General features: G+C 47.3%; 2 protein-coding genes across 16 annotated transcripts in view; both read right to left on the bottom strand.

The window, feature by feature from the left end:
• The window catches only part of LOC125956114 (serine-enriched protein), a 10,764-nt gene extending 7,658 nt beyond the window's left edge, over positions 1 to 3,106 (bottom strand). For 3 of the 4 annotated variants that reach the window (XM_049687678.1, XM_049687675.1, XM_049687677.1), the window contains exons 1-3: positions 2,355 to 3,106; positions 1,866 to 2,107; positions 381 to 727 (exon numbers count right to left, since the gene is read on the bottom strand). In XM_049687678.1, coding sequence (XP_049543635.1) covers positions 381 to 710 — 330 coding nt within the window. In that variant the 5' untranslated portion in view covers positions 711 to 727; positions 1,866 to 2,107; positions 2,355 to 3,106. Of the gene's footprint in view, positions 1 to 380; positions 728 to 1,865; positions 2,335 to 2,354 lie in introns of those variants that run through there. The other variant, XM_049687676.1, reaches the window with a different exon arrangement.
• Positions 3,107 to 3,805: 699 nt separating this feature from the next.
• LOC125956078 (putative polypeptide N-acetylgalactosaminyltransferase 9) overlaps positions 3,806 to 16,180 on the bottom strand; it is a 64,127-nt gene continuing 51,752 nt past the window's right edge. For 9 of the 12 annotated variants that reach the window (XM_049687595.1, XM_049687599.1, XM_049687603.1 and 6 more), the window contains 8 exons: positions 12,222 to 12,980; positions 11,777 to 12,145; positions 11,537 to 11,701; positions 11,273 to 11,466; positions 10,958 to 11,176; positions 10,647 to 10,880; positions 10,427 to 10,537; positions 3,806 to 7,296 (listed from right to left, as the gene is read on the bottom strand). In XM_049687595.1, the coding sequence (XP_049543552.1) occupies positions 7,027 to 7,296; positions 10,427 to 10,537; positions 10,647 to 10,880; positions 10,958 to 11,176; positions 11,273 to 11,466; positions 11,537 to 11,701; positions 11,777 to 12,145; positions 12,222 to 12,678 (2,019 nt within the window). In that variant the 5' untranslated portion in view covers positions 12,679 to 12,980 and the 3' untranslated portion in view covers positions 3,806 to 7,026. Of the gene's footprint in view, positions 7,297 to 9,718; positions 9,824 to 10,426; positions 10,538 to 10,646; positions 10,881 to 10,957; positions 11,177 to 11,272; positions 11,467 to 11,536; positions 11,702 to 11,776; positions 12,146 to 12,221; positions 12,999 to 16,180 lie in introns of all 12 variants that reach the window. The other 3 variants (XM_049687602.1, XM_049687601.1, XM_049687605.1) reach the window with 2 other exon arrangements.

The raw sequence follows: 16,180 nt of genomic DNA, 5'->3' as shown, positions 1-16,180 counted from the left end.
ACAAAAGAGTAGACAAATTGGTATTGGTAATTTGGTACTTTTTTTTTGTTCTACGTAAATAGCAGCTAATGGTTTTTGCTTACATCGCTTGAAAGCGTTTTAGGGCGCTTTGAACATTATTTACAAAAACAAACAAAAACAATCAAACAAATGATAAAGCGACGTTCAAGGGTAATGGATACGCAGAGACGAACAAATGTCAAACCGGGAATTGGAGCTCAAAGTAAAGCTCAAAAGGAGACAAACGAAGGGAACGAAATCGAAAACAGGGCAACTGCTTATTTACAACCGATTCTTGGCATTGGCGGCAAACCGCTCAACTCAAGCGAACTAAAGAGATGTTCGAGCAAAAGGTTCGGTGGTGCATTGGACTCGCTTACCTGCTGGGCGGCATTCTGCAGATTCAACAACGGTTCGGACGAGCGCTTCAGGAACAGACGGAGCTTGTTCTCGCGCGGCGGTGGTTCCTTCTTGCGCTGGGGCGACGGTGCCTGGTAGAGCATCTTCTGGAAGACGCGCGAACGGGCCGCCAGCACCGCCTTGACGGCGCAGACGGGTTCGCGCGTTTCGCCCACCAGAAACGTGACGTCGCACAGCTCCGGCATCGAGGCGAGGAACTTCATGTCCTCCGCCAGGCCGGACTTGTTCTCGAACGTCGAGAGGTCCGGCTCGGCGTCAGCCATGCCAGAAAGTGGCAACACTTCAGGCATAGCTGTGATTTCAATTGCTGCTCGCGGTGAGTGTGTTTGTGTGTTGGTGAGTAGGATGAAAAAGAAAGATGTTGGCATTAGTAAATACACACTACATTACGATTAGTTCCTACAACGATTAGATTAGTTCCTACAACTAATCTTACTTGATTAGTTGATTACGATTAGTTCCTACAACAGTTTTCCACTCAGCACCAGATAGAACGTTTGAAACAATCCCGATTTACAACGAACTGACTTGAAAGTACAAAAAAAAAAGCAACTTAACAGCTCCCATGACTACTAGATGACGAGCTTTAAATAGCTACTCCTTGATTGCCATGCCTTCCTTGTTTTAACGCCTTTCATCTCGCCTGTCAAATTTAAATGATTTTCTTTGGAAATTCAATTATCATCCGCTACATTGCGAATCCATTCGCAAACGTTCGATTCATTTCCATTTTCCTATTTCATTGACTCGGTTATATATAGGAATAACGTCACAACGTGATGAAATGGCGTACTCGTGGTGAAGGGCAACAACTACCTGTTGACGTTCTCACCAACACTAGCTCACACACACGTCACCCAACGAATCCCACTCGTTGCTGCCATCGGCAGGAATTCAACAGGGGATTCAATTTAATGTAACATATTGCTCGCTCCACCGCATCCTGGAGCGATCACTGTCCAAGACAGGCTCACTTCTCCTCGCTCTTCCCCACCGTTGCTATGCTGCTAATTGTGTCTAAAGGTCCGGTAACACGGAGTCTCTGCCTCGACTGTCTCGACAACCACAACCCCATTCTTGGTCGGTTCGGTTGATCGATTTCGCAATTACGCCAGAAGCGTAGCCCCCACTGTGATTGACGTTCGGACGCCTGGTAGGACCCCTTTTTCCAAACCCTCAATGTACCACACCTTCCCGAACCCCAGGACACGTCATGCGAGTGTCCTGCATATTAGATTGGCATTCAATTGAGTTTTGCTAATGTTTTCCGCATTAACGCACGGGAGCGTTCGCATTAGGAGAGGGGTTCGTTTCAAGGATTGCGTGGGAAGGGGGTGTGGAAGGTGGCAAGAGCGCCAAGCGCCACGGGGACGTCACGCCAGGACGCCACGAGCACGGCACGATGACAACAACGAGAACACCAAGACAACGATAGCGATACGAACCTGTTGCAATCTTGTCGAGCTTTCTATCGTACGGGTTCCGCAGGAAAGTGTTGGTGGTGGTGGTGGTGGTGGACCGGACGGGGTTGGTTCACGCGTAGGGCTCGTTTGATGTGTGTGTGTGTTAATGTGGGTGTGCTTCTACAGGTGCAGAGGGAACAAGGCGGTAGTGATGAAGGTAACGAGCAGGTGGAGACTATTGGGGGCTTGTGGGCTGGTTAGCTGGCTGGCTGGTTGGTCACTCGCTGCTTTCCCATGGATACGGATGGAGAGAGAGAGAGAGAGAGAGAGAGAGAGAGAGAAAGAGGATGTGAAAAGAGAGAGAGAGAAGGAAAAACGGAGAGAGATTGATGGAGGGCACGTGGATGGAAAAAAGATGAGAAAAACGAAGGAAAACTCGTCGTTACAGGATGTCGTCACACCAACACCAACAGATCGGATAAGAGAGGAGCGGCAAGAAGTGAACTACTATGACCTACTCCTTATACTCACACTGTTTGATCACCAGTTTGCTGCTGCTGCTGTTGCTGCAGCTCCTACGAGTGGTCCTATGACAAGGAAGAAGACACTAGGAAGCTGTTGCTCCTCCTCACTGTTCACCTGCCTGTTCGCCTGCCTCACTGCCTGTTGGACCTTTTGTATCCAGCTGCTTTTATCCGGACACGGGGTTATTGAAAATCACTCCACGATACGTTTCACGGATTTTTTTCAAGCCACTTTCAATGGTTTGGCCAGCTCAAGCGAACAGTTGTGGCAGGGTCGTGTAGCAGCTGGCAACTCCTTCGGAGCCTACCGTATGGTCACACTGCCAGGAGGCTGGCATAGTTTTTGGTTCTATTTCTAAAACGTTTACTTAGTATCGCTCCGATGCACCGAGCACGTACTAACAGCCTTGCTAGAAACCGTTTTCGAAGCAAAATTTTCCACGGGAAAAACTTTTTCTTCCTAGCTTTCACACTCACACACACAAGCACTCAGTGGACTGGCTGGAACCTTGATGCGAGATGTTTTTACGTCCGATTCACTCGAGAGCAGCCTAAGGAATGGAGCTTTGCGTGTGGCTCACCATCGACATAACCATCATTGCTGATTGTGAGAGAGCATAGCAAAGAGAAGGTGAGAGAGAGTGAGAGCGTACCAAACGGAGATAATTATGCTTTGTGTACAGTTTACAAGTTGTTGCTTTTTTATGGTTCAATGGAAATGTCAAACTGAATTTTATGTTTTGTATTTTTCCAGCTTACATCCGGGGGGAAAAATTGTTTTTTTTTTTCGTATCCAAACATTAGATATGTGTCACTGAATGTTGTATATATAATCTCCTTATGGACTAATAAACTACGACTCATCAGATAAGGCTGGAACTCCCTTCGTAAGTTTCAACTGGAGCAGCTATTTATCTTAAAGTTGAAGTTCTCTTTATTGCTCTGTTAACACAAAGCACTAAAGGACTGCAAGAAACACAAAATAGTGCTACGAAGCCAAAATGCCCTACAATTACAACAATTTCAACTGTTCTACAGACAAATGAACGGAGTTCTGTCGTCGAAATGGAGCACCAAATGGAGACGCATGGTATATGTAACATTCGCTGCGCATGCGCCGTAGCTTGCTCCGATTGACACTTCCCACAGAAGAGCGTTGATAAACAGCGGAAAGAATGTGTTGGTGTATTTATGGTAAAAGTAGGCGAAGAACTGCGAGTGTGGTTGTTAGGGAAATAGCAGCTGGTATACATTCGGACTCGGAGGCTAAATTGAAAAGAGCGATTTTATAGTAACTGAAAAAGAGTATTTAAAAAAAAAGCAGCGAAATAAATCGTGAAAAGATGTTTCTATTATCGTGGTACGATCTATTTATAATAACAATTTAGAAAATGCAAATTAATTTTATTGATTGTTGCGCATAACGTTTGGCGGTTTTCTCATTGTCATTTGCTAATAATAAAAACAACCGGTTATTTACTTATTTTGCTTTATTTGTTGCTGTTTCTATCTTCCCTCGGTTCACTGTTGCCGTTGTTGTTATTGTTGTTCTTGTAGCAAGTTACTTTAGTTTTGTGCCTTACAGTTTGGCTTTTGCACGATTGTATGACGACGACGGGGCCCTCGTCTAATATTGCAATTGGTTTCCATTCGTTCCGTAACTAAACAACTGTACAAAATGGATGCTCCTTGCCTGCTCGTTCCCCATCTTCCCTTTTCGTAATACAGTGGAATGATTTGAATTGTTTAAAATATAAAAAAAACGTGGAGCTCCTTCGTGTTTCGCCCAGCAGTATATAAAAAAAGCCGCGGAACGGACGCTTCGCACAAGGAGGAGTATGGTTTGTCTTTCTTAAAGTGTTATTCATTGTTTTGCGTTTATATTCCACCAATCGCCTCCCGATAAAAGATATGTTTTAATTGTGTACGCATCTTCTCTCTGATAAGCAGATTATGTTTGCTTGTGTGTGTGTGTGTGTGTTTGTTTATCTGCCATATCTTAGATTTTCTGCCGCCTACTTCCCCTATTACAACGCGTTAAGTGATATCATTATGTACACATTGCAGTTCTGCGCGCCTTCCTTTTTTGTTTCCTTGTCGGAAAGCGAGCCTAGAATTTATATGTTTTACACGCATTTAGGATAGTTTACGTCTCGTGTTTCCCGTTAAAGTACAACTGCCAGGAGCCACCAACTCACGCAACCGTCGGCGGCGAACCCTTGTGAGATGGGTGCCTTGATAGCGTTAAGCATGGGTGAGCAAAACCTAACATTGATTTGAATATGTGAGCGTTGTTTTTCTTTTTCGTACCACGGACTCCTTGCACCATGAACAATGATTTCAACGCCCTCCGGCATCCTACAGTTGAAGGAGTGTGCAGCTATGCTCAGGAAACCATTTAACATTGCTTTTGCCACCAACGCCGCCTCACTTTCTTTCTCTCCTCCACTCTGTCTTGTCTTGTCTCGGTTTGGTTTAAAAAGGTTCGTCGCTTGTTCCGTGCGGTCCGCGTAGTCTGACGCTCGAATGCTATTTAGAAGGCACATCAAGAGGAATGGCGCGCAATCCTCCGTTCGATTATGTGTTTTGTGATGCTGGATTGCTGATGTGATGCATGGTTTCATCGGTTCTCCTTGGTCAGAAGGGCGTGTGGTTGTGGAAGGTACAAAATAGAACAGGGGGCAAAAGGGCACCGAATGTGCACCACTTTCATCTTTCTATCATCTGAGTCCTATATAGTTTATAGTATAGTTGTTGTTTTTTTTGCTTTTGCTTTGCTAACATACGCTTGCCCTTCGCTGACTCACTCAATCTTATCAAAAGGCAGAACACAGTAAGTAATACAGAAGACACAAGAGTTCGAGTGCTTCGATCTAGGATAGTTTCAAACAACAAAAGTCATATAGTTTGAAATACTAAAACAAAGAAGAAAAAAAACCTCTCTCAACAAGTCTCGATCTCCAAACACTAGCTTGGTTGATGATATACGTGGAAGAAATAGTTTCTAGGAGTAGTAACAGCGTTTCAACGCTCGCTCGACGCTCGGAATGTAAAAGGATATGTCGTTTCAGCCATTACAGCTTGGTGGTTTTTCTCTTGGATATATGTGTAGAGTCGATTGAACGTAAAGTTACTAAAGTGTCCCCACGAAACAGGAAGCAAAACTTGGTGATATGACTCAGTGACTGCTGTCCGTGTGCCTGTGTGCTGGAAGGTTATTGGATTCGTTTGCTTATGGCTGTAAGCCGTAGATGTCGGCGTAGTTCGCTGTCCTTTAGATTTGATATGTTTTCGTTAGCTTCCAAACGGAATCCGCTTGCCTTCTCGCACTTATTGATAACAAACAAAACTTCAACAGTGACCTTCACAAACCCGGGCTGTTGCCCGCCTATAGCAGGAGCATGGATATGGGTTGATTCTGCCAAGAAAGTAACGAGTGATTGGTTCTCATCGGTGTCGATTCGATTGTCTCTGACTTGGGCTCTGGCTTGGAGGAGCCTGGAAGCCGCCCTTGAGCCGAATAATGAAATCTACGGTATCTTCGAGTCTCGCCAGGTGTATCAGTGTGTGCGTGTGTGTGTGTGTGTTTTGCTTGTTACTGCATATCGTTGTGTTTCTCGCGGTTTTACGGATTGTATGATTTGTTTTGCTTCTGATATCGTTTCGCTATTCCCTGCACTCGGGCTCGGGCTCCCGGATTGCTGGCCGGAAAGGGGGGACTCATTTCGCGTCATTTTATGGCAGTCAATAATCATAATACAATTACACAATCGCAATAATTTCTCTACTCCATCAGCTCATTCAATCAATCAATAGAAACAAACAAATAAACAATAGGCTCTCTGTATTAAATTAATCAAAACCTCTCTCTCTCTCTGTGCCGGGCATGTCGCCACCGATGTTGTCGCTGCTATGCTTCATTTAGCATACGCTACCAACAACACGGAAAAACACACCGGCCAATCGGAATCAATCTCAACTTAAATCTGGATAAAAGATTGCGATTAGCTTTTCCTCGCGATCTCGCAGTCGCCGGAGTCTTAAACTACGCACCACACGCGCAACGTCACATCAATAATTACTGTTACTCCGATCCTCACCAGTCTTAACTATATACAAAACTAGAACAGGGGGAATGCGGATCCGCCCGCGCTTCGTTCCAGTCGTCCGCTAGTTGAACTTTCGTCAAGTCTTTTTCGCTATACGCTGATGCTATGCTGGCCGCTCTCTTATGCTTTATCGAGTCCCCAACGCGTTGGATCGCTTTTCCATGATAATTTTGGCAAGTTGAGCAAAAACGGGAGCGCAGCATCGAAGGCAGCATTACCCCCCCCCCCCCTCCCTCTCCATTCTCTCGACCGGCGAACCTCGAACCATGAACTAAACCTTCTTTGCTGCTTTCGGTTAACATACTTATAAAACATCACATTATAAAAAATCAATTCTCATTCCTTGCTAGCTTCACCTCGCCCCTGTAACTGCCCGTCGCCTGCCTTGTTTTTTTTTGTTTTGTTTTGCTATCCGGTCTAGAAGGAACTGCCGGAGAGATCGTGTTAGATATCGATTCCTTTGTGATGTAAGGAAGGTGGTGATGATCTCTCTCCCTCTTTATCGTTCTCTCTCTCTCGGTCGTCGGTGTGAACCGATCTCAGATGCTTCCCTCATCGACGTCGATGGTTTCACAGCTTGCTGGGATCGTAGTTCTGGAAGGACCACCGTTGCGCCTCCACCAGCGGATTGCAGTCCTGCATTATCAGCTTGTTCTTGGCCTCGTTGATCGCGAGACAGCGGTCGGACGAGCCGTGCCGGAGCAGATGCGTATCGTCCGAGTAGTTCCAGTACTGGTTCCCGCGGGAACCATGGCACGGATACAGGACGACATCGTCACCGGCGTAATCGAGACACGCTTCGTCCCGTCGGATTTCACCCGTTTTGCTCAGCATCCAGTACTGTGCGGTTAAGGTTAGGGGGTTTACGGACAGTTAAGGTGGGCAGTGGGAGGGATCGATGGAAGAAGGAATTATTGGTTGGCGGTTTGGATGGGAGCGGAGGAACGAGGAATTGAAGAAAACAAAAAGACAAATATGTTAATACTCTCGCTCCTGCAAATGCACTTCAAATGGGGTTTTTTTTTTCAGGAAAGGGAGCGGTCGATAAACCACTAATAACGTAACAAACGATGTTATTGGAAGGAAGACAAGAAGTAGAAGAAGAAAAAAGGAAAAGCAACAGAGAATTTCATTTCAATGGCGCCCCCCTTGGATGGTGTTCGTTTGTTTTGGCTTAAGGCATCTTCAAGCTTTCCCCGTAGTATATGATTAGCTCCTCATTTATGGTATTTCATGAACACGATCTACGCGATCCTTATTCGGATCCTTTGTTTTGTCCCTCTGTAACTGTATCCCATGCAAGCGCAGTGTGCCTGTCGTTTGTTTCTGGTTGGTTGGTGGTGTAAAAGGAGTGTCTAGATATGTAAACCGTAGCTAATGTGATGGGACACCGTTACGTACACGGGTGAACATGTGTTGATCCGGCGTTCCGGCGTTTAATCCTCTCTGCAAATACAATGTATATAGAGGGAGAATGGTAGAGGAAGAGCGTCGACCAGGTATCGCTTTGAAGCTTGTTGGCTTCTCGACACATTCTGTGTCGTGTAGCACATGCAGGAGTGTCTATGTGTGTGTGTGTGTTTGATGTGTTATCGTAACTGGGCAACGATGATCAACTGAGACACATGAGACACGATCAATCGTCCAGTGTTGTTATTGATTGATTTGTATTTGCTTGTATGTAGTGGTATGTGTGTAATGTATGTGTGTATATGCACATGCTAATGGGCAGTGTAACGAACGATCGAAGGACGCCACAAATGAAATTCTCTTATAGAACAATGTCGCCGGTAATGTCTCTGACTGGTCACCCCTGTTAACCCCGAGATTCTTTCTCTCCCCGAGAGAAACCAGAAACATAGAGAGAGAGAGAGAGGGACTGCTACCGCGATAATTGAGCTCGGATATCTTATAAATACGAGGATTCCCTTTTGCACTTTCCAATCTCCTTCCTTTATCTGTTGCCCAAAAAGCGAAAGAAGACGCAACTTACAGCGCGCAAGAACAGTCTATTTACAGAGGGGGAGCAAGAAGGTAGGGCATTATATGTAGTAGGGTTGGGAGCACAGTTTACCAATCATCACCATGTAGTGTACCTTCCAACTACCATCGCTTAGGCTCACACGCGTTCTAGGAATTTAAAGCTTTCAACCAAAGAACTGACTTACGTTACGTTGCGTGTAAAGAGTTTGCTAAAAACAAATCAATTAAATGGTAAATGGGAACTTTTGGAAAGAATTTTCACAAAAAAATCGGTCACAATTTTCGTCCAACAAAGGTCCAGCGTCGACGCATGGTCAGTCGTGATCGATCGAGTCTACTGCTGTTTGGTAGTTCGGTCCAAGTCGAAGTTTCGAAACTCTCAGTCTCATTTGGGGAATATTCGTGAGGCATACAAAAACTACGTGAACATTATACTATAGCACTCTTCTAGGGTGAATGATTGCGGTTTAGAATGCGTGACGCGAATATGATGCATGCCGGCCAGGAGTTGTAACTCCTTATTGGCTTCGACGGTGAACGAAAAGAGAAACAAAGAGAAAGAGTGATTTGGTGGTGATGTTGGTTGAATTCTACGACATGTGAACTACTTTCAGCTCTAGTAGCTACTAGCTAATAGGACGGAGAAGTAAGGCAGCTGATAGTAATAGCCTACGTCAGTCGTATCTGCCTTTTTTTTAGGCATTTGCTATTCGATGAACCACAATTAGTTAGATAACATTATCATTATCGCCAGTCTGATTTTAGCTTGTTGTCTACGTTGTAGTCTAGAATATAAAGCATCTAAAGAGATATAAATTTAATCTAAGAAGCGAAGCAAATGAGATCAGTTAGTGTTCAGCCTCTTCACCATTACGGCATTGCGCAAGGGCGCGCATGTCTCTACGGTCTTGTTAAATTAGCTAAAAGCAGTATTGAGTAGCGCAAGTATTGAGTGTGTCATTTGTAGTGTGTTCCAGTATCCTATGTTGTGTTCTGTGCATGTCTGTGTGTGTCATTTTATCTAATCAATCACCACCATCCGCTACACCATGGAAGAGAAGGATCCAGATCCAAATGCGCTTGCATTGCCCCCAAATTGGACCTAAGCGAAGTGCATTCGACCTTACGGTGAAGCTGGTTTGTCAGATGCTGAGCGGTGGTGGGGTCTACGATTAAGGGAAATGAAGTGGTGCACTCAGTGCTAGAGGGAAGGGAAAGATGGTGGTGCGCTAGCTGCGGGCGCTAGTCCCTGGTGCCTGGCCAGCCTGGTGTACAGTACCTGATTGCCGCCGGCCCCGTGGCAGGGCCAGAGGCCGATCGGTGAATGCATGTCCTCGGGCTTTGCCGTCGAATCAATACACAAGTTAGACCACAGGTTCCGGATCTGCTCGGTTTTTGCGATCGAAGAAGGTTACCGGATCGGTAGGTCATCGGTCATTTTGAAGAGTGGACGAGTGGGGAAAGGTGATGGGGTCATTGTGCGAGGTCAAACGGTAGTAATCGTGGTGGTCGTAGTCGTGGTGAAGAAGAGGTGTATTTTAGGAGCGAAACAGCGTAAGATCGTGTCGTGTTGTCGGTCAAACAGGTGTGAGGTTCGTGAATTCGTGAGCCGTACGCAAAGTCATACACACGCACACGCACACGGATATTTACGGGCATAATGAGGTAGGTAAAATGAAAAAAGAAGAGAAAGAAGAAAAAACAGAACATCAAATCAGTGGAATTGCAACGATCAGTTTAGTACGCCCTTTAGCTATTGCTATTGAAATCGAGAAAACAAAGGAAAGAGTTCAACGATGGTGCAAGCGAGGAACGCGACTCATCGGAATCGCTGCATCAGCGCCTACTGCTCCTGGCTGCTGCTGCTCCTGCTACTGGTGATGGTTGGTAATCTGGCTGGCCCGTGTCTCTCTGCTCGTTTGTTACGTTTAGGCGCGATAAGCGCTAGGAGAGTTTGAAGCTAGTGAGGAAAAAAGGGGCTATTTACTTGATTGCCACCCTGGTTGTGGCACGGATAGAGGCCGACCGCCTTCCGCAGGTTCCGCTTGCCAGCCGGCGCATCCAGACACGTTCGGTTGCCGTAGCCCATGTTTCTTACCTTTTCGTTTTTTAATTTTAGGATATTTTCAAAAAAGGTAGTTTGTCAATTTATGCTTCTATGCATTATGCTGTCACGTGATCCCGCAAATCCCCCCCGTACACCTTACCTCGCCAGACGCTACGGCATCACCGGGCACGAACAGCTCCGGATAGATGTTGTCCAGATACCACCGGAACGGTTTGCAGTGTAGCTCTTCGCGCAGCTTCTTGCGCGAGCTCACATCCCCAAAGTCACCCTTATCGTTGCCGATACGCTGGTAGTAGTACTGGGCGTACTCATCCATCCACACCTCCGCCAACCGGACCGAATTCCGTTTGATCACGTTCACACCCGTTCGCCACTGTCGAAGAAAGAAAGAGAAATGCGATAATTAGGCAAAGACCAAATCGAAACCGATTGGATGATCCCAACACGTACCTTGTACGGTGACCGTTTCCGGAAGATGTGACCAACGTGCGAGCATGGAATGATCTCCAGCGAACCACCGCACATCCACGTCTTGAACGAAAGCTCCAGATTCTCGCCACCCCAGATGTCGAAACCTGAATCGTACGTACCGAGCCGCTCGAAGAACACTCGATCGATCGCAAACAGACCACCGGCCATCGTCGGTGACCAGACCGGTTCAGCGGCACTCTGGGGAAAAAATGGAACACAACCAGTACCACCCGGTGGTTAGCTTTTGGAGATCACATTTCAGCTTCACGGCAGCAGCAGCAGCACGGCTCTAACCTTATGCTTTCGCTTCTCCCGTTCCGGTACTGCGTGCCAGTTGAACTGAAGGTTCCAATCGAATCCACCGACATTAACACCACCCGAATCGCGATAGTGGTACTCCATCGTGTTGTCATCGATCACGTCAATTACGGGGCAGACGACGGTCGTCGAGTTGCGCGCGATACGGTCCAGCAATGGTTCCAACCAACCTAAAACGAAAATGGGTAATAACCGATTCAAATTGCCGCCTTTCAGGCGCTTCCAGCGGTCGTTACTTACCGGTAGTACACTCGCAGTGGGAATCGAGATACGTGAGCACTGGTGCGGTTGCATGGCGGGCTCCGAGTAACCGGGCACGGATCAAACCCTCACGCTTGGCCGCCCGGACGATCTTCACCCTTGGATAGGCCAGGAAGTATTCCTCCAGCTGCTTCTGTGTGTGCGCTGTAAATTTGTTGAAAGAGATTGAAGTTATTAAGGGTTTCGTAAAGGATTACTGGCTGGTCTTGCTGGACTTACGCATATCGGAGAAATCATCGACGAGAATCACTTCCTTCACCAGATGTTCGGGCGAACGATCGAGCACCGAGTGTACGGTTCGCAGCAACACCGACCACGCTTCGTTGTGGAAGCAAATGATGACGGAGGTCGGCGGTAGATCCTCCCGGTAGCGGCCCGGTTCCTTACACCACGCATCACGCGGATCCGGTAGCGTTCGCCGGATCGAGATCATGTCCGCCACGTACTGATTGAAGGCGTTCTTTGCCCAGCCCTCATCGACTAGCTTCTTGACCTCCGGCGAAAGGTCCTTCGGTAGGACGACGGGTTTACCGAGCTCACCGGGACCACCTTCACTCGGTGGTGCAATTACACCGGGAAGGGCCAGGCCTGGAAGAAATAAACAAATAAATAAAATAAATAAATAAATAAATAAATATTGTAGCCAATGGGAGCTCATACTCACCACCTTGATCGTCCGGTTGACGAGCTGGCCGTGAAGGTGTCGCTTGTTTGGCGTGCGTTTTGACCGCCACCGGTGGCTCGTCCAGATCGGCTACTCCATCCTCGAGCTGATTACGATCCACAAACTTCACCTCCACATCCTCGACCTGTTCCAGTTGCTGCTGCTGCTGCTGCTGCTGCTGCTCAGCCTCCGGATCGGGTCGATCGGCATCACGCCGTGCATTGTCCATAAACTGGTTGAACCGATTCCGGATACCCTCGAGCGCTAACCGGCGCGCCGGTTCGTATTCGACCGCACCGCCACCACTGACCACACCGGCACCACTACCACTCGGTCCACTGCCTGCCGAGCGTCTCGCATCGTCGGAGTAGAGGACGAATACGGCCATAAACCACACCACACCGCACAGGGCGGCCAACTTCAGGAAGGAGGATCTCCGTCTACCGAGGAGTGCCATCGCGTTTGCTGTGCCTTGGCCGTTGGCCGTTACCGGAAGGTTACCGATGGGATGATTCCTTCCAAGAACACGCGGTTTTGTGATGCGATTCGTTTAGCAGACACAACTACTGTGCGTGTGAGTGTCTTTGTCTTATATTCTGTTTTTGATACGTTTTTTTTTTCTCTTTTGCTAACGTATGATCATCCGAGTACGCATTGCTTGCTGCGTACGCTCTAGTCTAGGCGTCCTGGCGACGCCGACGACGATATGTTTGTTCACTTCGCTGTTTTGATGATGACGCGGTTGATATGTCACAATTTCTGGAAGCAGACAAGAAGCTAAAGAAAAAGAAGAAGAAAATTAGTAACGTAGGTTATGGATTAAAGTAAATTTGAACAAAAAACGGGCTTATTTCTGAGGATTTTTTGTGACAAAACCATTCAATTGTATTTGAGAAATTTTTGCTAAAAAACACGGCCATAGTATTAATTTCAAAGAGGATATCTTCAATGACAGCAGCCCTTTTGAGTTTCGAAGCTACTGAATTTTCTGAGAAATGCAATCGATTCTCTTTGGCTGGATTAAAAGTTTTTCCAGATATCTCCTATAAGATATTGTTAAATTTTCAGATTTTTGGTAGCATTTTGAATATGGAAAGGTATTTACGAACTTTATTTTACACCGAGTTTGGCGACATTAATAAAAAAAAAAAAGTATCGGCATTTGTACTAAAACTTTAACAGGTATGTCGAAAGACTGTTCATAATTTCAAAAAGCTTGGTCGAGCAGAGCAGATCGAACAGTTTTTGGAAAACCCGCTTCAAAGTAGCAAATTCTTCAAAAATCTATCTCTTTGTCAGTTTTACTCGCATTGATCCAACAGTTTTAAACAGTATTCCTGAAAGTCTCACCACTTATTTATGTCAAACATAAATGTCACTTAAAAAAAATACCTATGACCGTCTTAATGAACCTTTAATTGAAGACAGTTTGAGTCCAAATCATCCAACCACCCTAAACCTCCAACCCAGTTACGCTTCCGCGATCGGGCCAGTAGACCAAAAGTGACCTGTCAGGTGTAACGTACCACCGGCATGAGGTCACCCGTTCGTTTCTGGGTCTCTAAGTCAACCGCCCCCTCCCGGGTGTAGATCTATCGGTCAAGAATTTCACGCACCAACGCGCCACGGAACGAAGAGGCGCTCGAGAGGCTCGATTCACACAACCCCCCGTCGGCTGCATGGTTGGCTTGGCATGAACGACTTCGACGAACGTTCCCAGCCCAAAACGGCCCCAACGGTTTGGGGGCCATCACTGGTGCCGGTGCATCGCATTTCAGTGAGCACCGTGCTGCTTAAACAATGGCCGCGACGCATCGCGTGCAGAGATGGCATTGCGTCATAGATACCGCCCGATCGGAGGGCCGCCCTCTGCTTCGGTTGTTGGGGCATGGAAATTGAAAGTACGATGCAAAAAGTCTCAAGGAAGCCCTCAAGATGTTCCTCGGCGGGGCACAGTTCTTTGGGAGTTCTTACATTCCAGTGCCTGCTTTGGGATCACGACTGTCAGATGATGCCGGTCTGTAATCTTTCGGTCTCCTCCCCCCACCCGAAGCATCGACAGTTAGTTAATCGAAGCCGCTCCGGGGATCCGGTAGCAAAATGAGATAAAAATTACATAATTGCCATCCAGCAGCGCAACGAGTTAGTGAACCTTAGCATGACTCTGGAAGCCACATTAACAACCGATCGAGTGAATATGTCTCTTACTCTCTCTCTCTCTCATTCCCTTTTCTACACAACTGACTAACCATAACAATCATCATAATCATCGTGTTATGCGGTGATGCTGCCCCTGGGTGTTAATAAGACTGTGCGGCACCGAGCGGCGGCCGCTCTTCTCTCTCACTCACAAGTCCCAGTGCAAATTGATAGTTACCCCTCGCTGCTCACCACCCCGGAGTCAAACTACAACACCAAACCTGACAATGGGCCTGACTGTCTTCGGTTCGGTATGGCTCTCGGTTGCAGTTTCACAGCCAGTGCAGCAGCAGCAGCCAGCAGCCTGGGAGCGTCTCGTGGTTGGCACTAGACGCTTTTTCGGCATCTTGTTACGATGATTTTATTACTTAATTCCCCGGTGAGTGTGTGTGTGTGCTTCCTGGATTCCAGGCACGCCATTCCCAGCCACTCCGGTGTCGCCGCCAGCGCCGCCGCCGCCGCCAAGTCGATCTTTCTTTCTCCTATCGCGTATGATGGCGTCATATGATTCGGCGTCATATTTCATCGTCATAATAATCGGATGGGAATGTGCTGTTCGGTTCGGCACACATGCCAGATGATGAGCGGCCCGGAGGAGGGCAAAGGTTTCATCACGGGCCAGTACCGATCAGGCCGGGACCGAAAAGGCATCGCGAGACCGCCCAGCTAGCCCCAAACCCAAAACAATGATCATATAATTATGCGCTGGGATTGAAAGTTATGCTCGGGGATGATGGCCACGCCGGTTGTTGGCCATAAATATTCGTTTGTCGTGTGCCTCCATTTTTCTCCATTGCGGCGCCCATCTTCCCGTAAGATGGGCGAACAAAAAGTGAAATTACTCTCAACCACCATCACGGGCGATTTTCGAAGCGCGAACCGTTTTGTTAGTATTGTAGCATCATCATCATGCCGTCGAACAATGGTCGAACGAATGAAGTGCCCGCACCAAAAGTCAATTGTCATTGCCCGCAGCTGAAGATGAAGAGGATGAGTTTTGTGTTTGGCTGCTTCTCCTTCCCTTCTCAGTCCCCGGTTCGGTTTTCCATTTACTAAAGCGGAAGCGAGAAGGCTCTCACTTTCCAGGGAAAACATGTCATTAAGCTCGACCCACAAATTCCGCACAAAAGGATCATATTAGAGATCATTTTGTATGGTCACATCGCATCACATCGCATACAGCATCGCAATCATCGTTGCGAAGGTTACGTCGTGCCACTCGCGGAGATGACCCCCTGCGGGTCGACCAACAATTTCCCATCTACCCGCCGATGTGATGACCCTTCACCCTGATGCGTGTGTGTGTGCGTCATGTTGCCACAGACCCCCGAGTGGCCGTTACCGTTTGTGCCGAAAAATCGCTCCAAATTCCATGGTGCGCCACAAGGACAAGGTCACCAGCGCAAGCAAGGGAGGCGAATGCTAATCGACAGCTTTAGCATTACATTAGGCCGCGTCGCATAATAACCCGGAGTGATCGACACCGTTGATTTGGCTTCCGAAAACAGGTAATTCGCTTGAACGCTCGAAACACCCGAAACCGCGAGACGCGTCTCTTGACTCACGGGGCCGCGTGGTGGTAGAGAGGTGCAAGAGAGGTGTAATTTCCAGCTCAATGTCAGGTCGAAGCGGGTGAATTAAATCGATTATTTTGACCCCCAAGGTCCGTGCGGTCGGTCGGTCTGTGTGTGTTCCGCGATGCCGCGAAGATGATGAAGAGACGGAAAGCCGAGCGGCGGAACAATACTCCATAACACTCG

The sequence above is a fragment of the Anopheles darlingi genome, chromosome 3, assembly GCF_943734745.1.
Source record: "Anopheles darlingi chromosome 3, idAnoDarlMG_H_01, whole genome shotgun sequence".
NCBI classification, from domain to species: Eukaryota; Metazoa; Arthropoda; class Insecta; order Diptera; family Culicidae; genus Anopheles; species Anopheles darlingi.
This window is presented reverse-complemented; position numbering and strand designations above follow the sequence as displayed.